Raw genomic sequence first — 19,979 nt, 5'->3', positions numbered from 1 at the left:
AATTACTGGCAAGATGAACAGGCAGCGCCTCTGTGGGTAGCAAGAATGTCCCATAAAGTGGAAATAAGTGAGCTGCAGATTGGCCACTTGTGATCCTGGTAGCAAAGCAGTGCAGGCACGAGAAACAGTTTCGGGACTTGCAGTGTCTGTTAGGTTGCAAGGAAAGCGACAGATCAGGAAAAACACCTTTTCTTTGCCCTAAGATCTGAGAAAAAATTCTGACATGGGGTATGAGGTAGTAAAAAATACCACTCCTAACAGCCCAGTAACTAAGACAGTCTGCGCATTGGAGAGAATCCTCCAGAAATGCGGCAATTAGAGCTAAAACATCCCGAAGCCCTTCTAATCCTGGTGATGGTTACTGGCATCCAGTGACAAGAACAGCAAAGCCTCCTCCAGACGTGACTGCCAAGCAGCTACTGGGCCCACTGCCTCACAATGTCACTGTGTCACTAATGGTCTCAGAGCAGGTGTGATTCAAATGTGCGCGTCAGTGTAGAGAACAATCCCAGCTCTGCCCCACCAGCTACACAATACTGGGTGAGGCCTTCATTCCCATGCCTCGATGGCCTTCTCTGGGAAATTGGAAGAATAATAGTACCCCCCTCACAGGAGTGTTGGGAGGTTGGTAAGTTAATGTGTACAGAGTGCTCAGAGCACTGCCTGGCGCTTAGTAGACACTGTGCCCGTTGGCTGGTAACAGCTGGCGCAGTGGTTCAGAAGCAGACCTTTGGCATTGTTCTTCGGGAAGCTAGATATAGAACTAGAATCCCTTGTGGGTTGTGGTTGAGCATTATATATGGAGGGAAGGGTCTATATTAAATTGGGTTTATAGCTTAACCCAATAGGGACCTCTGCTCAAAGAATCAAAGGCAAAGGAAAGGGATGCAAAAGTTGCAAATGCTTCTCTGTTGTGTGACAGGTTTCTTCACAAGGTAAATAGCGAATAACAAGGGTTCAGGATGCCAAGGTCATGGCCACAGCCAGGGCCAGTGCCCTTCTGCTCCTCTACAGAAGGACAGCTGAGAAGCCCTGTGTCAGTTCACCTCAAACCCTGTAAATAGAAGGGAGATTAACAAATGAAATGAACATTCTGGATCCTCCCAAGGGGAAACCATACCCATGAGAGGAAAAGCAACTCCAGGACCCGCGCCCATCTGTTACAGCAGTCCATAAATCATTCTGACGGCAGAGTGTCATCACCAAGGCCTTTAGTTTTTACTTGAAAAAAAAAATGTTGCTATTCAGACTGGAAAGTTTGTGTGCAGAATCCAAAAGGATCTGCTAAACAAAGTTTAGGCAATTCCTCTGGAATGAAGAGCTGAAATAAACAGGCCACGAGGCACCTCTTGGGCTGTTAGCTTCCAGGATCTGATAGAAGCAGGAGCTCTGGGATCTGTAGGTTAACTCTCTCCCAGACACCACCTGCCTGCACAGCCCTGAGGCCACACCAGGCACATCTGGTTTGGTGGGAGTGGTCTATAACGTTACTGATACTTGATAAAACCCCTAGCTGAGACTTCACTTGTCTCTCTCCAGCCTTCTCAAGGCCCTTTTCTCTTCCACTCAATTCTTATCAAACCAGGAAATGAGCCCCATGTTTACCCAAAGGTGTGGCCTGCCAAAGCAGTGTTCATTTACTGACAATCCGCAAACCCGTTGGTGATAGGTGGAGGGGAACCGGATCTGTCAAGGTTGACCGAGTAGAACAGACACAGGCTTTGGAATCAGAGAAACCTGTTTGAATCCCAGGTCTGTCCCTTATCAACTACGGCTTTAAAGAATTCACTCTTCTTAAAAAAAAAAAAAAAATTTAATCCCTAAAATTGCTTTGTCCAATGCGGTAATGACAAACCACATGTAACTATTAAAGTGAAATGAATGAAAATTAAAAATGTACCCCATCTGTTGCACTAGGCACATTTCAAGGGCATCATCAGCCCCATGGGGCTCTCATAGCTACCATGTTGGGCTGCACCCAATCTGGCATAGTTACATCATCCTGAAAAGTCTACTGGACGGTGCTGAGCTGGTCCAAAATTTTGCAGGGCTGCCACGAGATTTAGTGTTTGTGAAATGCCTGGCACAAAAGCCCTCAAATAATAATTGAGATGTTTTCTCGTAACTACTCAACTTGCTCAGCATTGACCTTGTCGCCGGTACTGAGCCCTGTTTTGATAATTTTGATAGCCTGTGCGGTTGGCATCAGTTCTCCCAGTTTAAGATGGGAAAAAGGAAGCTTGGTGAGGTTTCTCCAGCAGATGCCTGGTGAGGAGCCTGGCATTCGAGCCCAGGAGCTATAAACCACAAGGTCTGGACCTGGTGTCCCTTGGAGGATCCTATTTCTCAGAAAGCAGGAGTGTTGTGGTGGACTGTGAAAATCCTCATGCATTTCACTCCCGTCTACGTCCTGATCTACTGGTGCAGCCACAAGCAACAAAGGAGCCTCTGAACAGCTAGCGTTTAAACAAAGTGCAGTTAATGCGTTTACTAGCTGGTCCAAAATCCCTGTCCCTAACTGGTTGTTAGGCTTGGCTGTCCCCTATTTGATGATGCTGTAGAAAGATATAGTCATTCACAGTGAATGTGGGTGACCGTGGTAGCGAAAGGGTAAGAAATAACCACAAATCAAAAAAATAAAATCAATTACCTATTATCTAGAAACCCCACCCAAATACTTTCCTTGACTTCTGTCAGCATATTCTGCTTGCCAGGTTGTCTGCCATTCCTTATAACAAGAAACGGGACTCAATTTTATTTAACCAAATGACTTAAAGTTGAAATAAAGGGGGGAAATGTAGTCTGTCATTTTGAAAGGAGCTTGGATCTTTGAACGATAGATTGTGATGTTGAAGAGTGTTGAAGTAGCACATGTTAGGGCAAGTGTCTCGGGAAGCACACAGTGGCCCAGGCCCCTCAGCACAGGGACCCTGGAGGCACAAGTACCTTCTAGCTACAGTGATTCCAGCAAAAGTGAGTTTTCTAGTCTCTCTCAAACAAAATGCTCCCCTGACTCACAACTTGTCTATAGTTTCACCAAAGGAGTGCCTGTCCCTTTCATTTCCTTTGTCCCAGTGGTCTAAGGAAAGGTAGGTTGGGCTGGATGAATGAACTAGATAGACTGTGAGCTCTAAAGTGTGACTGTGACAAATTTTTCACTGAGTCATCTGAGAACTGAAATGCTGAGCCCCCTGAACAAAGTTCCTTACCAGAGGGTTCTATTACCATTTGTTCATGGACAACACAGATTTGCAAAGGAGAAGGAGCCCAGCTCCCTTTTATGCTCTCCCTTGCCCTGCCAAGTCTGGAAGAAAATTTCCAGACAAGGGGACTTATTGCCTCAGCATGGTCCCTGGGCCACAGCCCAAGTTGTGGTCGGTAGGTATCTGTGTGAAATTTAAAACTGCTGTTAGGTAAAGAAAAAAGAAAGAAAAACACACAAAAAGAATAGAGACTCTGTGTCTTTACTCATCAGAAAGTCATGTCCTTCTGTTTGTTAGTGGGGGTGGAGGGAAACCTAAATAGGTTGTGTTTCAGCTTCTTGCAGCTGATTGGCACATACCCTCAGGTTTGCTCTCTGATTTTCATGGGTAGTTTGAACACGTTTGGTCTAAGAATCTTCCAGTCACAGTTGACAAGCTCATGGTGGGCTTTGTTGGAAACTTTGCACTTAGAATTGCTCAGAACTTCTTAGAGGTCTCACTGGGGAATTTCTATTCTGGCAATTGCCCCTCCTAACATCTGATATGTTTTATCTATGAATTATATGGGCACCTGGTAATAGTATCGTTTCCCTTTTTGCTTTTGTTGCTAGAAAACCTAGAGCTGAATTGGCATCCTATTTTCACTCTGTGGGGCCTTATGACAAGCATTTCTGAAAACTTTTTTAAATCTTTCCTTACTTTGCTATTTTGCCTTATTTTTCATCTCCTTGCCCAGAGTTCTTAACCCATGTCAAAAATTATTTCTTTGTAATGTGTTCAAACAGTGTTCCTGGTCCAGTAGGGATTCCCAGGAGGTGCCTCAGAGCCAAACCCAACCTCTAAGATGATCTTGTATGAATTTGAAACTGGTGCGCCTTCCTTCCAGCAGAGAACCTCAACAAATTGTTTTTGTATTTGTATATCTGTGCTTGCCAGCCCTCCAAGGACTGACCCTGATGGGTTTGGGGCCTGGTACAACACCATGGACTTCAGTAACTTCTTGCTTATGTTTTACATACTGGCCTGTTACGAAATTTTTTTTTGGAAAAAAATATTCACTTCATTTCTCAGTGCATAAATTTAGTTTCAGTGTGCCTTTGATATGCTAGGTGCTTGGAACAAAAACGTGTACCAGAAAGTTTCAAGGACTGTGCCCCTAAGGAGGTTATACTCTGGTGTGTGAGCCATGTGATACATCAGTAAACAAAGAAATAAAATAATTAAAGACTATGTTCAGTACAAAGAAGGACATAATCAGGATACTATAATAGGGAATAAGGTGAGAGACCTATTAAAGAGGTCAAAGAAAGCTCTTTTGAGGCAAGACCTATAGGGTGAAGAGGAGCCAGCTAATGCTAAAGGTACTGGGAAGAGACTTCTGGACTGGCGGAACTGCAAGTGCAAAAGCCTTAAGGCTAAAAGAACTTGAGAAGTTCAAGGAGAAGGGCTCTGATGGTTGTAGTGAACAAAGATGCGGAATGAGATAAGGTCTCTAGGAGCTACATCATAAAGGCCCTTTCAGGCCATGGAAAGGAGTTGGGGTTTTATCTATATATGAGGGGAATTCTTTGCATGGTTTTAATGAACTGACTAAAAGTTTAAAGAATCCATCTGGCTGCTGTGGAAAGAGTATACATGGGAAGATCAATACATGGGAGAGAGAATGATGGTTTGCATCAAGGTGGTAGTGATGGTAGAGATAGAATAAAATATATATGAAAACTACTGTGGAAGTAGACTTGTTACTGGAAGTGTAAAGGAAGGATGAAGGAAGTCAAGGATGACTCAGTTTCAATAAATGGGTAGATACTAGTGATATGTATTGAGCTAAGAAAGTCTTGTGATAGGCTTGGAGGGAGAGAGTGGGGAATAAATAATTCAGTTATGAACATATTAATTTTGAAACATTTGGGTAGAGATTTCAAATAGAGATTTAGCTTGTCTGAATTTGGAACTCAGGGAGGACTTGGTTTCTATTATAAATTTGGGGGTCATCAACAAATCCCATGGGATTAAATGAAAGTAGAAGCACAGTAGAAATGAGAATTCCCAGAACCAAATCCTAGGGAACATGTAGAAGTTGGGCAGAGAAGGAAAAGAGATTAAAGGAATGGAACGCAATCAGGATGACAAGATTAGAGTATTTCAAGAAGAAGGGAATAGTCAATCGCTTAGAGACCAAATGAGGTAAGAAAAGTGTGTATTGCATTTGGCTTTGAGAGAGTCATGGTGAACTTGGCCAGAGAAGTTTTACAGGAAATGAAAGGCAGGTGGAATTGGTCAAAGGTGGTATAGAAGAGAGGTAGTGGAAACAGAGAATATAGACACTTTTTTTTTTCAAGATCTTATGCCCTAACATGGATTGGAGACATGAGGTAGTAAATGAAGGATGAAGTGGGAACAGCTAGAACATATTTGTGTGCTGTCAGGAATGATCTAATAGAGAGAAAAAATGAAGTGTGTTGGGTGGTGATAAAGGACTGACATTTTTTCTGGGTAAAAGAGGATGGAATCTGGAAGAGGATTGAACCTGGAGCAGAAGTGGAAGGATTAACCTTTGTTGGCAGAAAGCATGCTTCATTAGGAAGGAAGACGGAGAAAAGTTCTCATCTGATGGGTTTTTTGTACTCAGTAAACCATAGTAATTGGCTGCAGTGAAGTAGTCCTTTCAAAGAGTGAGGAACCTTTTCAGAAAGAGTTAAAAGTACAAAGTCATTGTTGACTATCCATTTGAAGCTTGTAGTCTTGAATTTATTTTCCAAATTAATTAATTATTATTTTACTTTTTAATTATAGCTGACATTCAAAACTGTATTAGTTTCAGGTGTACAGCACAGTGGTTAGGCATTTATATAACTTATGAAGTAATCTCCCTGGTAAGTCTAATACTCCCTTGACACCATACATAGTCATTACCATATTATTGACTATATTCCCTATGCTGTAATCTTGAATTTAAACTAAATCCAGACAACCCAGTTTTGTGATTTTCTTTACCACGTTCAGTGATAAAATATGGATAGGATAGACTTTTAGTTTTTTTGGCCAAGAAAACAGAAAATGAAGCAGAGGAATTGAAGGTGTTTGTGAGGAAGTGGTTGTACTATTGGCTCATGGAAAGAAGCTAGACAGGGACAGAAGTGAAAAGAGAGGTTTGGTGGTAAATAAGAGATTGGCAGGGTTAATGAATAGGAAGTAGCAAAGAAGTCAGATAAAGGAGAATGAGGACTGCCGAGCGACGGGCTGGAAAGATCATATGATATGGTCCAAGAGTGGGATGTTAGGAATCAGAATTACAAGGTGGTGTTGATTAGCTCTGTGGGTACTGAGTTACTGAAAGAGAAAGAAAGAAAAAAATCATTATTCATTATTTCAGTTAAGGTGGCCAAGAAACTGAAAGTTCTACCTCACAATAAGTTGGGAACCCATGCTTATTCATCGTATGTATTTCATGGATCATCTCAAATCTTTATTTGGAATTGGATAGGGTACACATAAATTAATAACGATGGGAGCTGATACATTGTGGTCTTACTCTGTAAATACCAATTCAGGACATACTTTCGAACACTGGGCACTGTTAGACTGGCGCATGGGAAGTATCCTAAAATGTGTTAATTCTCATAGTTTAATCAGTTGATAGTTCTCATTTCTTAACCAGCAATGATATAAGACTCCCTATGGCCTTTGGGTTAATATTAATAGCTTATGCATGGTGGTCAGAACCCTCCTGGTCTAGTATTTATGTGCCCAGACTCATCCCCTGACACTCCCTTGAGATGTTCTAAACCCACCAGCTCCTTAGAAGTCCTCAGTGTCAGGACAAGCCTGCATGTCTTTACAAAGGCTGCTCCCTCAGCATGGCCTCTTGCTTCACCTGGGCTACCTCTACTCATTCTCTAAGACCCACCTAAAGGGTCGACTTCTGGGTCAAGCCTTGCCTAAGAAATTGAGCCATTCAAAAGAGCCACTGTGTGGATCAAAAAACATCACAGATTGGCAATTTCATACTGTTAGTAATTTGCTACCCCTTGCTGAATTGTAACTGTATATTAAGTACATTTGCTATCTCATTGAATTCCCACAACAACCCTGAAAGGCAGGTGTAAATACTTCCATTTATTGGACAAGGATTCTGAGATTTAGAAAGGGTCTTTCTAGAAGAAAGTACATTAAATAAATGTCAGAAATGGGTTTGGATTCCAAAGACCAAGGGCATACCATGCCCCTTCCTTTATCTTATTCATTGCTATGATTGCAGTGCCTAGCTGTGCCTGGTACAGAAATATATATGGTAATTCGTCATCTGTCAGAAAACCACCCAAACAAATGGGAAGGCTGGCTTTGTTTATGGCTTACAGGATTCTAAATACTGTCACTCTATGATAGCCCAGAGTCTTGACATTGGATTTACCTGGAGGCATGTTGCTGCTTCCCTCGAATTTAGAAAGATATGTTTTAAAAGGTGAAGCTAAGAGTCTGAACTGCCTTTAAAAATCTTAATCCTATAAGTACTCTTTGTTTTCAGGATGCCTTGATCTGTGTTTGCCAGACAGGTTCCTTATTGCTGGAGTTGTAATAATTTAGGACAAGTTTTTTATTTATTTTTAATATGTTTTTAATGCTTTTAGGGAAAGAGGAAAGGAGAGAGAGAGAGAGAGAGAGAGAGAGAGAGAGAGAGAGAGAGAGAAATATCTATGCTAGAGAGAAACATAGATTGGCCGCCTCCTACATGCCCCCCACTGGGGATAGAACCTGCAACCCGGCATGTGCCCTGACCAGAAATCGAACTGGAGACCTCTCGGTTCATGGGACAACATTCAACCAACTGAGCCACACCAGCCAGGGCTAGGACAAGTTTTTTAGATTATGAGAAGACTGTGTAGATTTGTTGATACATGGTTGCCAATTCTTGGTGTAATCCAGACAGAAGTTAAGAGGGCATCTGGGTTTTCACTACCTGAACACCCTTTTTCTCTCATTGACAAAGAATTTTCCTGTTCTTGAGTACAATGGTGATTTCTTGCTCAAGACCAGGAGTCCTTTGGCAAGTACAGTATAGCTGCTCTGGGACCCTTGCATTTAGCTAGCATTCTTTCTTGATTTAAATTTTGATTCTGTAGTATTCACCAGAATTTCTGATGTCAAAGTCCACAGCAGAGGTTTTCCAACTTTATTGTGCACCAAAAATCACCTGCAGGACTTGCTGGAACAGATTTCTTAGCCCCACTCCAAAGACTGATTCAGTGCCTCTGAGCTGACGTCCTAGATTCTACAATTCACTCGAGCTCCCAGGTGATGCTGATGCTGCTGGTCCAAGGACTACCCTGGGAGGAGCTCACAGTGCTGCCCAAGTCCTAGTTTACAGGACACCAAACGCGGTTGGATATAACAGCAAAAGCCTTGGCAGTTTTCTGAGTAGACATCTGCATACTGAATTGTGTAGACCCAAAAGAAAAAAATAAATGACTTTCAAAAAAAATTACCTCCTGATTTTTTACAATATATTGGGTACGGCAGTGAGCGCTCCGGTGTGGTGGGGAGCAGTGGGCTGGAACCTGGGAGTCCTTCCTTCTGGGAGCTCTTCTTCCAAGGCCTCAGAGAAACTTTCTTCCCTGTGACCTTCAGGGCATGAGTATATTTTGTTCCTAAAGTTTCTATAGAGGAAGGTGCTTCATGAAATTGATCAGTCTCTCATCTCGATACAAATGCGAATGAAACCATTCCATAATATTATAAGAAATGTGGTTAAGATACAAAAGGGCGATTTCTCATTTCCCCTTGTTTAGGCTAAAAGACACTTGCATTTTTTATTAGATTCAAAATGGTGTCAGTCATGCAGATCAACACCTTTCTTTCTTTTTAACAGGAATCCTTTGTGTTTGAACCCAACTGCCTCTTCAAAGTGGATGAATTTGGCTTCTTTCTTACATGGAAAAGCGAAGGCAAGGTATGGCCCAGGAACATTAAGTTGTTCTTTCCTGCTGTCTGAGTTTAATCATTTTATTTCTCAATGAGTACACAAGTACGTCTTGAGGGTATGGACCTATGTTTATTCATTCGTTCAGGATTTTTAGAATTTGCTTCCAATGGCAGGCATTGGGAATACAGTGGCGATCAGGCCATCATCCTAGCCCTCATAGATTATAGTCTAGGAGCAAAGTCAGGCATTAAAAAAAAAAGTATAAGTCATTGAGTGTTGTGAAAGGAAAGGTCAGGCTGCTACAAGAGCTTAAGACAGGCAGGTCTGATTTAATCGTGGGAATTAGAAAGGTTCCCGAGAAAAAGAGCTGTTCAAGCTGAAATCTCAAAGGTGTATGAAAAGCACGTGCAGCTGGTCACATCACGGGACTTAACTCAGTGCGTGGCACAGTGTACACATTTAGTGAACCTTTGAGCTGAATTTAAGAAAAGTAGCATTGGGGTTATATATAAGTCAGCATTATTCCCACTTAATATTTCATGTACACCCATATATTTAATGATAGAATACATTCACTTTATATGTAAAAAAGCAACAGCGTTTTGTAAACATTTTATAAATATTCAGAGTTGCATTCCTGTGTGTGTGTGTGTGTGTGTGTGTGTGTGTGTGTGTGAAACAATGTTTCTACAAATTATTTATTGTTGTTGTTGTTGTTGTTTACTTCCCCTTCTACCTTACTCTAATCAGCATTGTCTTCACCTTGTCTGTGCCATAGATCTAGCATAATTAGGCTCACTGCTGTACTATTCTCTCTTTTCAGGAAGGACAAGTGCTAGAATGCTCCCTCATCAACAGTATTCGGTTGGGAGCCACACCAAAGGTACCTGGGATTGGTGTTTGCTCTTCTTCTAAATGCAGACTTACTTAGATTGGAAATGGTCTCCTGAATACTGTTTAACCTCCCACTGCCCCCACTTACTGCCCCCCAATCACCAGCTGGGAATTAAGAACAGACAGTTTAGAAATCTTCTCATCTATAACCATTGGGTGACTTGGATTGTGTTTAGTTATATTAGAAATGTTATTAACCCTTAAAAGCAAAGCCCCTTGCATGATATCAACACCAAATAAATTACTTGCAAGTCCCCTACCCTGTTTTAGCAAGCAGTGAGTGAGTCACTACTGCCCTGTGGTTGACGTGGAAATTTAAATGGCTTTGGTAGTCCTACATTTGTGCACTTGTGCGTTCAGACCTTGCCTCACCTTGAAGGATCGGTTGGCCTCTGAGAGAAAAAAAAATGACAGAGTGCATAAATCAGCCGTCTTCACAGTGACTGATTTGTTTGAATAAGAAATTGTTTGCACAGTGGCACTAGGAATTTAAAATACTTTTTTTTGGAGAATATTCTAGCACAGTGTTTATTCACTTCTACATAATAGCCCTGCAGGTTTTTAGATATTCAAAATAAAATGATGTTTGAAACTTGTTTTTTTGTAAAGCTATCCTCTTTTGTGTTAGTTAAAATTTCTGCTTAGCTATATTGGTGCTTCCTACTGAGTTACTTTCAAGGACTTTAAAGACACTGTCTTATTTCTTAGTTTTATTTACTTGTGCAGTCTTCATTCCGAATGAGGGTGCCGTGCTTCTGGAGATGAGCACACTCCTCCCTGTGTCCAGGCTAAAGGACTTAATCTCATGTTTGAATAACCCGGCTTGCTGGTCCTGGCATTACTGCGCTTATTTGTATGAAACCTCAATGATTGTCCTCTGGGGAGAGACCCCCATGGTCTCTGTGGATGCAATCAAGTGCCCATCAGAGCCTTTCCTCCCGTTGCCATATTCCAGGTCCTTCATAAAGACCCTCACACCTGGTTTTCTAAATCAATGACATTCTAGTATCTTTCTTACCAAATGAGTTGTGTGGTGTTAGTAGCTTTTACCGTGGCAAGTTTCAGAGTAATGCATTTTCGATAGAAAAAGAACGAAACAAAACACACGTACATTTGCCCATATGTATATATATATTTTTGTCAAATGTGTCTTCTTTGTACCTGTGTCCTCCATGCTCTATGATCTAACATATTTCCTCCTATTTGTACACCTCTCTACAGGACCCCAAAATCCTGGCTGCTCTCGAAGCTGTTGGAAAATCAGAAAATGATCTGGAAGGGCGGATAGTTTGTGTCTGCAGTGGTACAGACCTGGTGAACATCAGTTTCACTTACATGGTGGCTGAAAATCCAGAAGTCACTAAGGTAGCCCCAGTGAACCAGCCTCCTTCCCTCCCCCCATATGTATATATGTGGTACAGGGACTGTTTTATTATAATATAATTTTGATATATATATTTTTAATGTATAATGATTTCAATTTTTAAAAACGGTTTCCATTGCCCTGCTGGAATATTGCTATGGAAAATTCAGCAAAGCACAATACCCGTTGAGCATGCCACTCATGTACATCAACAAACCCAAATACCTCCTGCAGGACAAACCAACCCGGCGCCTCAAACTGGCATGTGCACCGGAATCACCTGGGATTTTGTTAAAATGCATATTTTGATTCACTAGGTCTGAGGTGGGGACAAAATTCTCCCTTTGTAATGAGCTCTCCCAGTTGATGTGGATGCTGCTGGCCTGAGAACCACAGTGTGAGTAGCCAGGGCCTATAGCAGCACTGCCTAGTAGAACTATAATGCGGGCAACAGATTACATTTAAATTTGTCTAGCAGTGTTCGTCCAGCGTGGCTCAGTGGTTGGGCATCAACCTGTGACCCAGGAGGTCACAGTTCCATTCCTGGTCAGGGCACATGCCTGGGTTGTGGGCTTGATCCCCAGTAGGGGGTGTGCAAGAGGCAGCCAATCAATGATTCTCCCTCATCACTGATGTTTCTATCTCTCTCCCTCTCACTCCCTCTCTCGGAAATCAATAAAAATTTTTTTTTAATTGTATCTAACAGCTACAGTAAATAAACAAAAAGGAACAGTGAAGTTAATTTCAGTGAAATAATTTATTTAACTCAATATATCCAACCTAGTATCATTATAACATGAAATTGATACAAAATTTATTAATGACAATATCTTACATTCTTCTGTTTATACTAAGTCTTTGGAATGTAATGTGTGTTTTCAAATTAGCTATATTTCAAATGCTTAGTAGCTACACATGGCTAGGGGCTACCATGATGGGTAGTGCAGGGGGTGTTGGTTAAGATATCCAAGCTTATCCCCAATAAGTTATTAAAGTATTGGGTTGTGACCCATCCTTTAACATCATAGCCAGCATGTCATTGCCCTGGCAAGCAAGTGTGTCGAAGAGATTTTGGCTAATGAAATAGAAAGCTTCAAATTTAAGTTACTTTTCTGCAAGTTATTTGTTTTCAAGGTGTTTTCCCTCTGAACAAAGCTCCCATTATCTTTCTATATGTGTGAAGAGGCCTAAGCCTTTGCTATCCCATTATTGAGACCTGGGTTTGGGGGATGCAGGAGGCATTCATTTTCCCATTAATATTACAAGTAGAGACTCCGTTCAGAGTGGAACGATAAAGGCCATCATTAGGAACATCAGAGTTTTGAGCTAGAAGGGAATGTACGTACGATTATTGGAGGAAACTGAAATTAGAAGACAAGCCTGGACCCAGAGTTAATTGGTGGCAGAGTTGAGTTCTGCAGATTCTGAGGCTATAAAGGCTCTTCGCCCCTCACTCAGTGTGGGCCACAGCCCAGCAACAGGGGCTTCACCACAGTAAAGTCACAGGCCCACCAGATGCATTGATCCAGAATCTTCGGGTGACTCCTAAGTGCAGTGAATTCTGAGACGCTCCAGGCTGGCCTCTTATCTTTGGAGCCAGGAATGGACGCTCCATGTGACCTCAGAGCCTTTGCTTGTGGTGGTTTTGTTGGCTTTGTGCTGTTGTTCCAGGTCACCTGCTTTGGGAGAATAGATTTTGCAGTGCCTTCAGGTTCTTTTATTATTTTGCTCAGATCGACACTTAGTCTGAATGGTTTCTGGAACCCTGCTGATCTAAACAAACGTTGTTCCTGCTACTTGTAGTTCACGCCTGCATCTGTGCTAAGAGGCCTTTTTAGTTGCTATTTGCCATAGCAACATTCAGTCCTAAAAGTCCATGCTGACCAACCATGAAAAAAGGCTTGTTATTCACATCCAGATATTTAGCCACCTGAAATTTTGCAAAATGACTCTTCTGTAGAACTGTTTCCTGGCTTTTGTCAACTCGTCATATTACAAAAAAACGGTATGACTAGATATAAGCATAAGCATATGGGCTTTGGGACCAGGTTAACTGGGCTCTAATCCTTGCTCTTCAGCTGTGTGACTTAGACACACATTTTGCCTCTGTGCCTCATTTTCTGGGACTATAAATTGGGAATAATACCAAAATCTCTGCTCTTAGGATTGTTTTTATTACATGGAAAGTGTTTCCTGCACTGCCTTTCTCATGTGTTAGCTGTATGAGCACAGAGCCACAGAACTTTAGAGCTGGAAATGGAACTCCTCATTTTTCAGATGAGGCGATGAAGTCAAAGGGTTACAAGAACTCATGTAAGACTACACAGCAGGGTTGGCCAAAGTACAGCCAAAAAGTAGGCCTTCTGATTTCCACATGGTGCTGTGTACTCCAGTTATGCCCAGAGCCAGTCCCATCCTGGGAAGATGGCTCCATTCAGTAATTCCCATAACTATCTTGCCTTCCCTGGTTTGATTGCGGTCAGTCTTGGTCCATTTTGTTTAGGAACCATATTCTGAAATCTGTACTCATGAGTAGGTAGTATATGTGTGTATGTTGGAGGCAGGGGGTATATACTTAAAGATAAGATTTTTTTCTAGTGTCATTTCCACTGAAACTTAAGATTAGCTAGCCAAAAAAATAAGGACTATAAAATAATTCTGTACTGGATTTTCAATTCAAACTCAATACTCTGTAAGCCTGCTCTTATTGAAGAAACGAAATGTTTCAGGTTCTGGGAACTGTTACTAGAAATTTTATATTTTATTAATAGTGTGATGTATAAGTAAATCTCACTATCCAAACGAGACAGGCCATATTAGAGCATGCCTTGTTGGTTATGGACACTTGATGAAGAAGATACTGAAACATGTATGTGGATAACCTTGCCCACATCCTGGTTTTAAAACTTACCTGTATTTTTTTAAATATATTTTTATTGATTTCAGAGAGAAAGGAAGGGGGGTGAGAGAGAGAGAGAGAGAGAGAGAGAGAGAGAGACATCAATGATGAGAGAGAATTATTGATTGGCTGCCTCTTGCATGGGTCCCTACTGGGGATCGAGTCTACAACCTGGGCATGTGCCCTTGACCAGAATCGAACCTGGGACCCTTCAGTTTGCAGGCCAACGCTCTATCCTCTGAGCCAAACCGGCTAGGGCAAAACTTACCTGTATTAATCCAGATCATAATACTTACCGCCTCCATCACTGACAGCATTTCCCCATCACTGCAGTTTTGTTCCTATTCCTCTGTATGTGTTATCATCCCTAACAGAACACACAACCCATCAGAGTGACAGGATATGTATAAAATACACACAGATGTAATTACCTCAGGTCAAAATGATAGCAGAATTCATGCATTAAATCAGAGCAAGTGAGAAATGTCGAGATCTCCTCAAGTACCTGAAATGGAGTTGTGACACCTTGTGGTACCACTCTAACATGAACACCGCTTTGGAGCCTAGAATCATGGCTCATGGAATAGGCTAACTGCCCTCTTAGCCAGCTGTATTCCTGGTCAGTTTATCACAAAAGTCAGTTAAAGCAAGTCATCCTTTTTTAAAGTAACACATATATGCCTTAAACACTTTATTTTAACTTGAAGCATATAAATGTGACTCAATTGTTGGTCAGTTTTTTTAATATTGGGGCTGAAGTGTTTTCATTCAGTATGCGTCTGTTGACTGGGGTCAATGTATTTGTTTGATCTGTACCGCATCTATAATGTATCTTCTGAAATACCCAGTTTGGTTTTTTGAAAGTAGAACTGAGACTTCGAAGACACCGTGAAGCAATACAAGTAAAGAAAGAGAGTGACATGTTTTCCTCTCATTTAGTTGTCTTGCTCACATGGAGTTCAAGAAAAAATATTTGTGCCCTAGCTGGTTTGGCTTAGTGGATAGAGCATTGGCCTTCAGACTGAAGGGTTCTGGGTTCAATTCTGGTCAAGGGCACATGCCTGGGTTGCAGGCTTGATCCTCAGTGGGGGGCAGGGGGGTGCAGGAGGCACTCGATCAATGATTTTCTCTCATCATTGATGTTTCTATCCCTCTTTCCCTCTCCCTTTCTCTCTGAAATCAATAAAAATATATTTTTTAAAAGAAAAAATATTTTAGCACCTTGCCTTTAAAGAAGCTTTCCAAAATATTTAACTAGAGAAACATTCTCCTTTTCACAAGCATGCTTCATTGGTGCATGTAATTTTTTAAAAATATAGTCTTATTGATTTCAGGGAAGAAGAAAAAGGGAGAGATAGAAACATCAATGATCAGAGAGAATCACTGATTGGCTGCCTTCTGCACACCCCCTACTAGGAATAGAGCCCTTAACCTGGGCATATGCCTTGACCAGAAATGAAACTGTGACCTCCTGGTTCAACCACTGAGCCCTATTGGCTGGGTGGTACATGTAATTTTTCATACGACTAGTATATAAAGCAGTTTGGAAACAATCATAAGTAACTCATGGCAAGCGTGCAAGGTGGAAGCAAAAGGGTACACAATATACTGGAAAGTAGCTCACCAACTGAGAGTTCAGCACTCAACGTGTTTTGCTTGTTTTATGAACATCTGAAAAGTCTTGGTCTGACCAGTAAGATATAAGAAAATAGCTAGTATAGAACTTGCTTAGCAGTATTTATCCTAAGAGATGCTTGAGTCTGTTCTTAATTCCTAGGCTCTTATGACACTTAAGATCTGACTATTTGGGGGGAAAAATCACTTAGCCAAGTATTTAATCCAGGTGAATGGGCCAACTTTCAACTCCATGCACTCCCCATGGAGCACCAACTCTCACATGGAGGACCCACTCTCTCACAGAGGAAGCTTTCCTGACCTTGAGCAGGCCATTTGACCTTCCTTGTGCATCTGGTTCTCGAAGATGTTCTCTGACATCATATATATGAAATTACATATATGTATATTTATATATTCTACATAATAAAAGGGTAATATGCAAATTGACCCTAAAGGTGGAACCACCGGGAATGACCGGTCGCTATGATGCGCACTGACTACCAGGGAGCAGATGCTCAACGCAGTGCGCTTCCACAGGGGGAGCTCCGCCCAGCCACAAGCCGGGCTGATGGCAGCGAGCGCAGCGACAGTGGCAGGAGGCTCTCACCTCCTTGGCAGCGCTAAGGATGTCCGACTGCAGCTTAGGCCCGCTCCCTGGGCTGCCAGAGGGATGTCTGACTGACAGCTTAGGCCTGGTTCCCTGGGGAGTGGGCCTAAGCCAGCAGGTGGACATCCTCAGAGGAGTCCCAGACTGCAAGAGGGTGCAGGCTGGGCTGAAGGACCCCCCTGAGTGCACAAATTTTCATGCACCGGGCCTCTAATATATATATATATATATATATATATATATATATATATATATATATATATGATTTCAAGTGAATGTTTAAGAGTCATTAATTTGTTACATGAAATCTTGGCTTCTCAGAGTTGAGGTTTCAAATAAATATAAAATATTTTCCAGTACACATGACTGTAGAAATATGATTGTGCTTTTTTTTTTCCCAGTAAAAGTTGACACCAGTATAAATGACATCTTTGCAGCTCAGCTTGTATTTTCTCCATCTACCCTCCCTGCTTCAGGAGCAATAAGCTTGCCTTGCCACTGTGCCTCTGTACCTCTTTAGAAGATCTGAGCTGTGTTCTGTAGATCTTCCTCCCCTGGGAAATAAGTGTCTAATGGCATCATAAACTTAAGTCCAAATCCAAATGTGTCACCCTCCACCCACAATACTTTCAAGCTACTGAGACGATGAACGTTTTCCTCACATATCCTACATGGATCCATTAACAAATACTCTTGCCGAGACCGGTTTGGCTCAGTGGATAGAGCATCGGCCTGTGGACTCAAGGGTCCCAGGTTCGATTCCGGTCAAGAGCATGTACCTTGGTTGCGGGCACATCCCCAGTAGGGGGTGTGCAAGAGGCAGCTGATTGATGTTTCTCTCTCATCGATGTTTCTGACTCTCTATCCCTCTCTCTTCCTCTCTGTAAAAAATCAATAAAATATATTATAAAAAAAAACACAAATACTGTTGTATCTAGAATCTAGCTGCTTTAAAAATATATATATATATGTGTATATATATATATATATATATATATATATATATATATATATTATTGATTTCAGAGAGGAAGGGAGAGGGAGAGAGAGATAGAAACATCATGATGAGAGAGAATCTTTGATTGGCTGCCTTCTGCATGCCCCCCACTGGGGATTGAGCCCGCAACCTCGGCATGTGCCCTTGATTGGAATCGAACCCAGGACCCTTCAGTCCACAGGCTGATGCTCTATCCACTGAGCCAAACCTTCCAGGGCTAGAATCTAGCTGCTTTTCACCACTGCCATGACTACAAGCACAATACAGCCAGTATTGTTTCTCCCCTAACTGTGGCCTGGACCCTTTAAGTCTAGTCTCAAAATAGCAGCTGGAGCCATGTTATTAAAATGTAATCCAGATCATATCACTCCACTGCTCAAAACCCTCCAAGGCTTATGAGGCCCGGCAAGAACCGATTCTTATTTCTTTTCCCTTCTATCTTTATCTCCCTTTTCTTCCTTGTATTTCTTTCTAACCTCAGGGACTTTGCACATGCTGTTCCTTTTGTCTGGAACATACTCTTTCCCCAGTATGTTTTCTCGCTCACATTTTCTCAGAACTCTGCTGAATATCACCTTAGTGGGAACTCCCCATCTCCCCACCTCCCCCACTCCCAGCACTTCCTACCTCCTTATCTTGCTTTATTTTTTTTCATAGCTCTGATCACTGTTATATACCATATACATATACTCATCTGTTGTCTTCTTCCCTCCACATGAGGGAGAGCAATGTTTTTGTTACTTGCTTCATCCCCAACATCGAAAACGGTCATTGCTCAACATTTAGTAAGTGCTTAATGGATACCTGTTTTATTGAGCTCTTTATGTTGACTGAATCAACAAATTCTAACCCAGGTGATAAATATGTATAACCCTTAGTGCTGTACACCTCAAGTTTTTTTATGGCTTAGCTCTCAGAAAGCTAAGAAAGTGATCTTTGGACAAGAAGAATGAGAACATGAGAGTTAGTGATAGTCAGAAAGGCCTGGGATTCCACGGTGTTATTTTTAGAGTCACTTTTCAGGATGTAATGGGACAGCTGCTGAGAACCAGGACAAGACTGGAGGTTTTAACCCTGGCGTCTTGGCCTCTTTCCAATTTAGATCATTATTTTCTGCTTACCTAAATTCTTCCTGTCACTTCAGTATAAAACTTAGCTCTCATTTCCTCTCCTTAAGCCCTCTGTTAAAAGGACTTGCTAACAAATTACTGGCACTTTTTCCTCAAACACAGTGTGTCTGTGGGTAATAGGTGAGTCTCATTGGTCATGTGGCTTAAAATATCTATGAATAAAAGCAGCCACATGAAAAAGGCATTATCCAATTTTTTTCTAAGCTGTGATGTAGCTTTTTTTTTTTTTTTCTGGGCCCACACTTACCTCTTTGCCCACTGTTACCATAAACTGTGCAAATAATAGTGAGCATGTTAACTTTCTTTGGTTAGAAAAGCAACTCAGTTTCTCCCATGTATTTGTTCTGTCTTAGAATGAAACTTGCTTTGACAATTTCAGTCTCTGAGGAGCTGAAGGGGGTTCAGATGTTTTTCATAAAGTTACAGCTGGTGCTGCACAGCAAGCTGGAATCGCAGTCACAGTCCATAAGCCTGAAATGCAACACTCATTTAAATTATCCACAAATAAGTCTGTTATTTTATACCAAGTTTCATTTCCCTTTGATGACAAAAATAAGCTGCCATTATGAGTATCAAAATGCAAAGATTTGAATTGAGTTTAGACGATTCCTCATTCTACTTTATGCAGTTGTAAATATTTGGCGAGCTCCATAATTATGCTTTGTAACCAAGTAAGTAGTCACATAAGTGAGTGAATAACAACTATAGAAATTAAATTAGAAAAATGTTGCGTGTTCTTTTTGTATACAAGAAAGATAAAGTCGGGTAGTTTATTACAGGTAATGAATTCTTATTTTAGTGTACTGGGCTGAATGTTAAAATCGCTTTGCTGAGCTTGGACTATGTTGAGTGGAAGGCTTACTGTAATGGTTCTTGGAGAAGGGATTGATTCTTTGTTTTGTTGAAAAACAATTAAGTTCACGCCTGGCCGGCATAGCTCAGTGGATGAGCATTGACCTATGAACCAGGAGTTCAGGGTTTGATTCCTGGTCAGGTCAGATGCCTGGGTTATGGTCTCGATCCCCAGTAGGGGGCATGCAGGAGGCTACCCATCAGTGATTCTCTTATCATTGATATTTCTATCTCTCTTTTCCTCTCCCTTCCTTTCTGAAATAAACTATATTTTAAAAAGAAAAGAAAAACAATCAAGTTCACTATTTAATCAATCCCTCCTACTGGCTTTGCTAATAACCCTGCAGAGCCTTCCTCCCCTCAACTAATTTCTCTGCGTATAGTCAAGCATGCAGCTACTCAAAGAGATCAGACCAGAGGCCTCACCAAAAGCTTCTTAAAGAGGCAAATTCTCTCTGCTGGCACTTTGGAAGAATCTGAAATTCTGAGGGTGG

The 19,979-nt window shown here is 41.5% G+C and overlaps 1 protein-coding gene across 4 annotated transcripts in view; it reads left to right on the top strand.

Annotated features, from left to right (window-relative positions):
• PLCB4 (phospholipase C beta 4) overlaps window positions 1–19,979 on the top strand; it is a 382,602-nt gene that overhangs the window by 250,496 nt on the left and 112,127 nt on the right. For all 4 annotated transcript variants that reach the window (XM_079783902.1, XM_079783900.1, XM_079783901.1 and 1 more), the window contains 3 exons: window positions 9,073–9,153; window positions 9,950–10,009; window positions 11,242–11,385. In XM_079783902.1, coding sequence (XP_079640028.1) covers window positions 9,073–9,153; window positions 9,950–10,009; window positions 11,242–11,385 — 285 coding nt within the window. The remainder of the gene's footprint in view (window positions 1–9,072; window positions 9,154–9,949; window positions 10,010–11,241; window positions 11,386–19,979) is intronic.

Source organism: Cnephaeus nilssonii, assembly GCF_951640355.1.
Source record: "Cnephaeus nilssonii genome assembly, chromosome: 11".
Lineage (NCBI taxonomy): Eukaryota > Metazoa > Chordata > Mammalia > Chiroptera > Vespertilionidae > Cnephaeus > Cnephaeus nilssonii.
The sequence above is the reverse complement of the archived record's forward strand: the minus strand, read 5'-3'. Positions and strand labels throughout refer to the sequence as shown.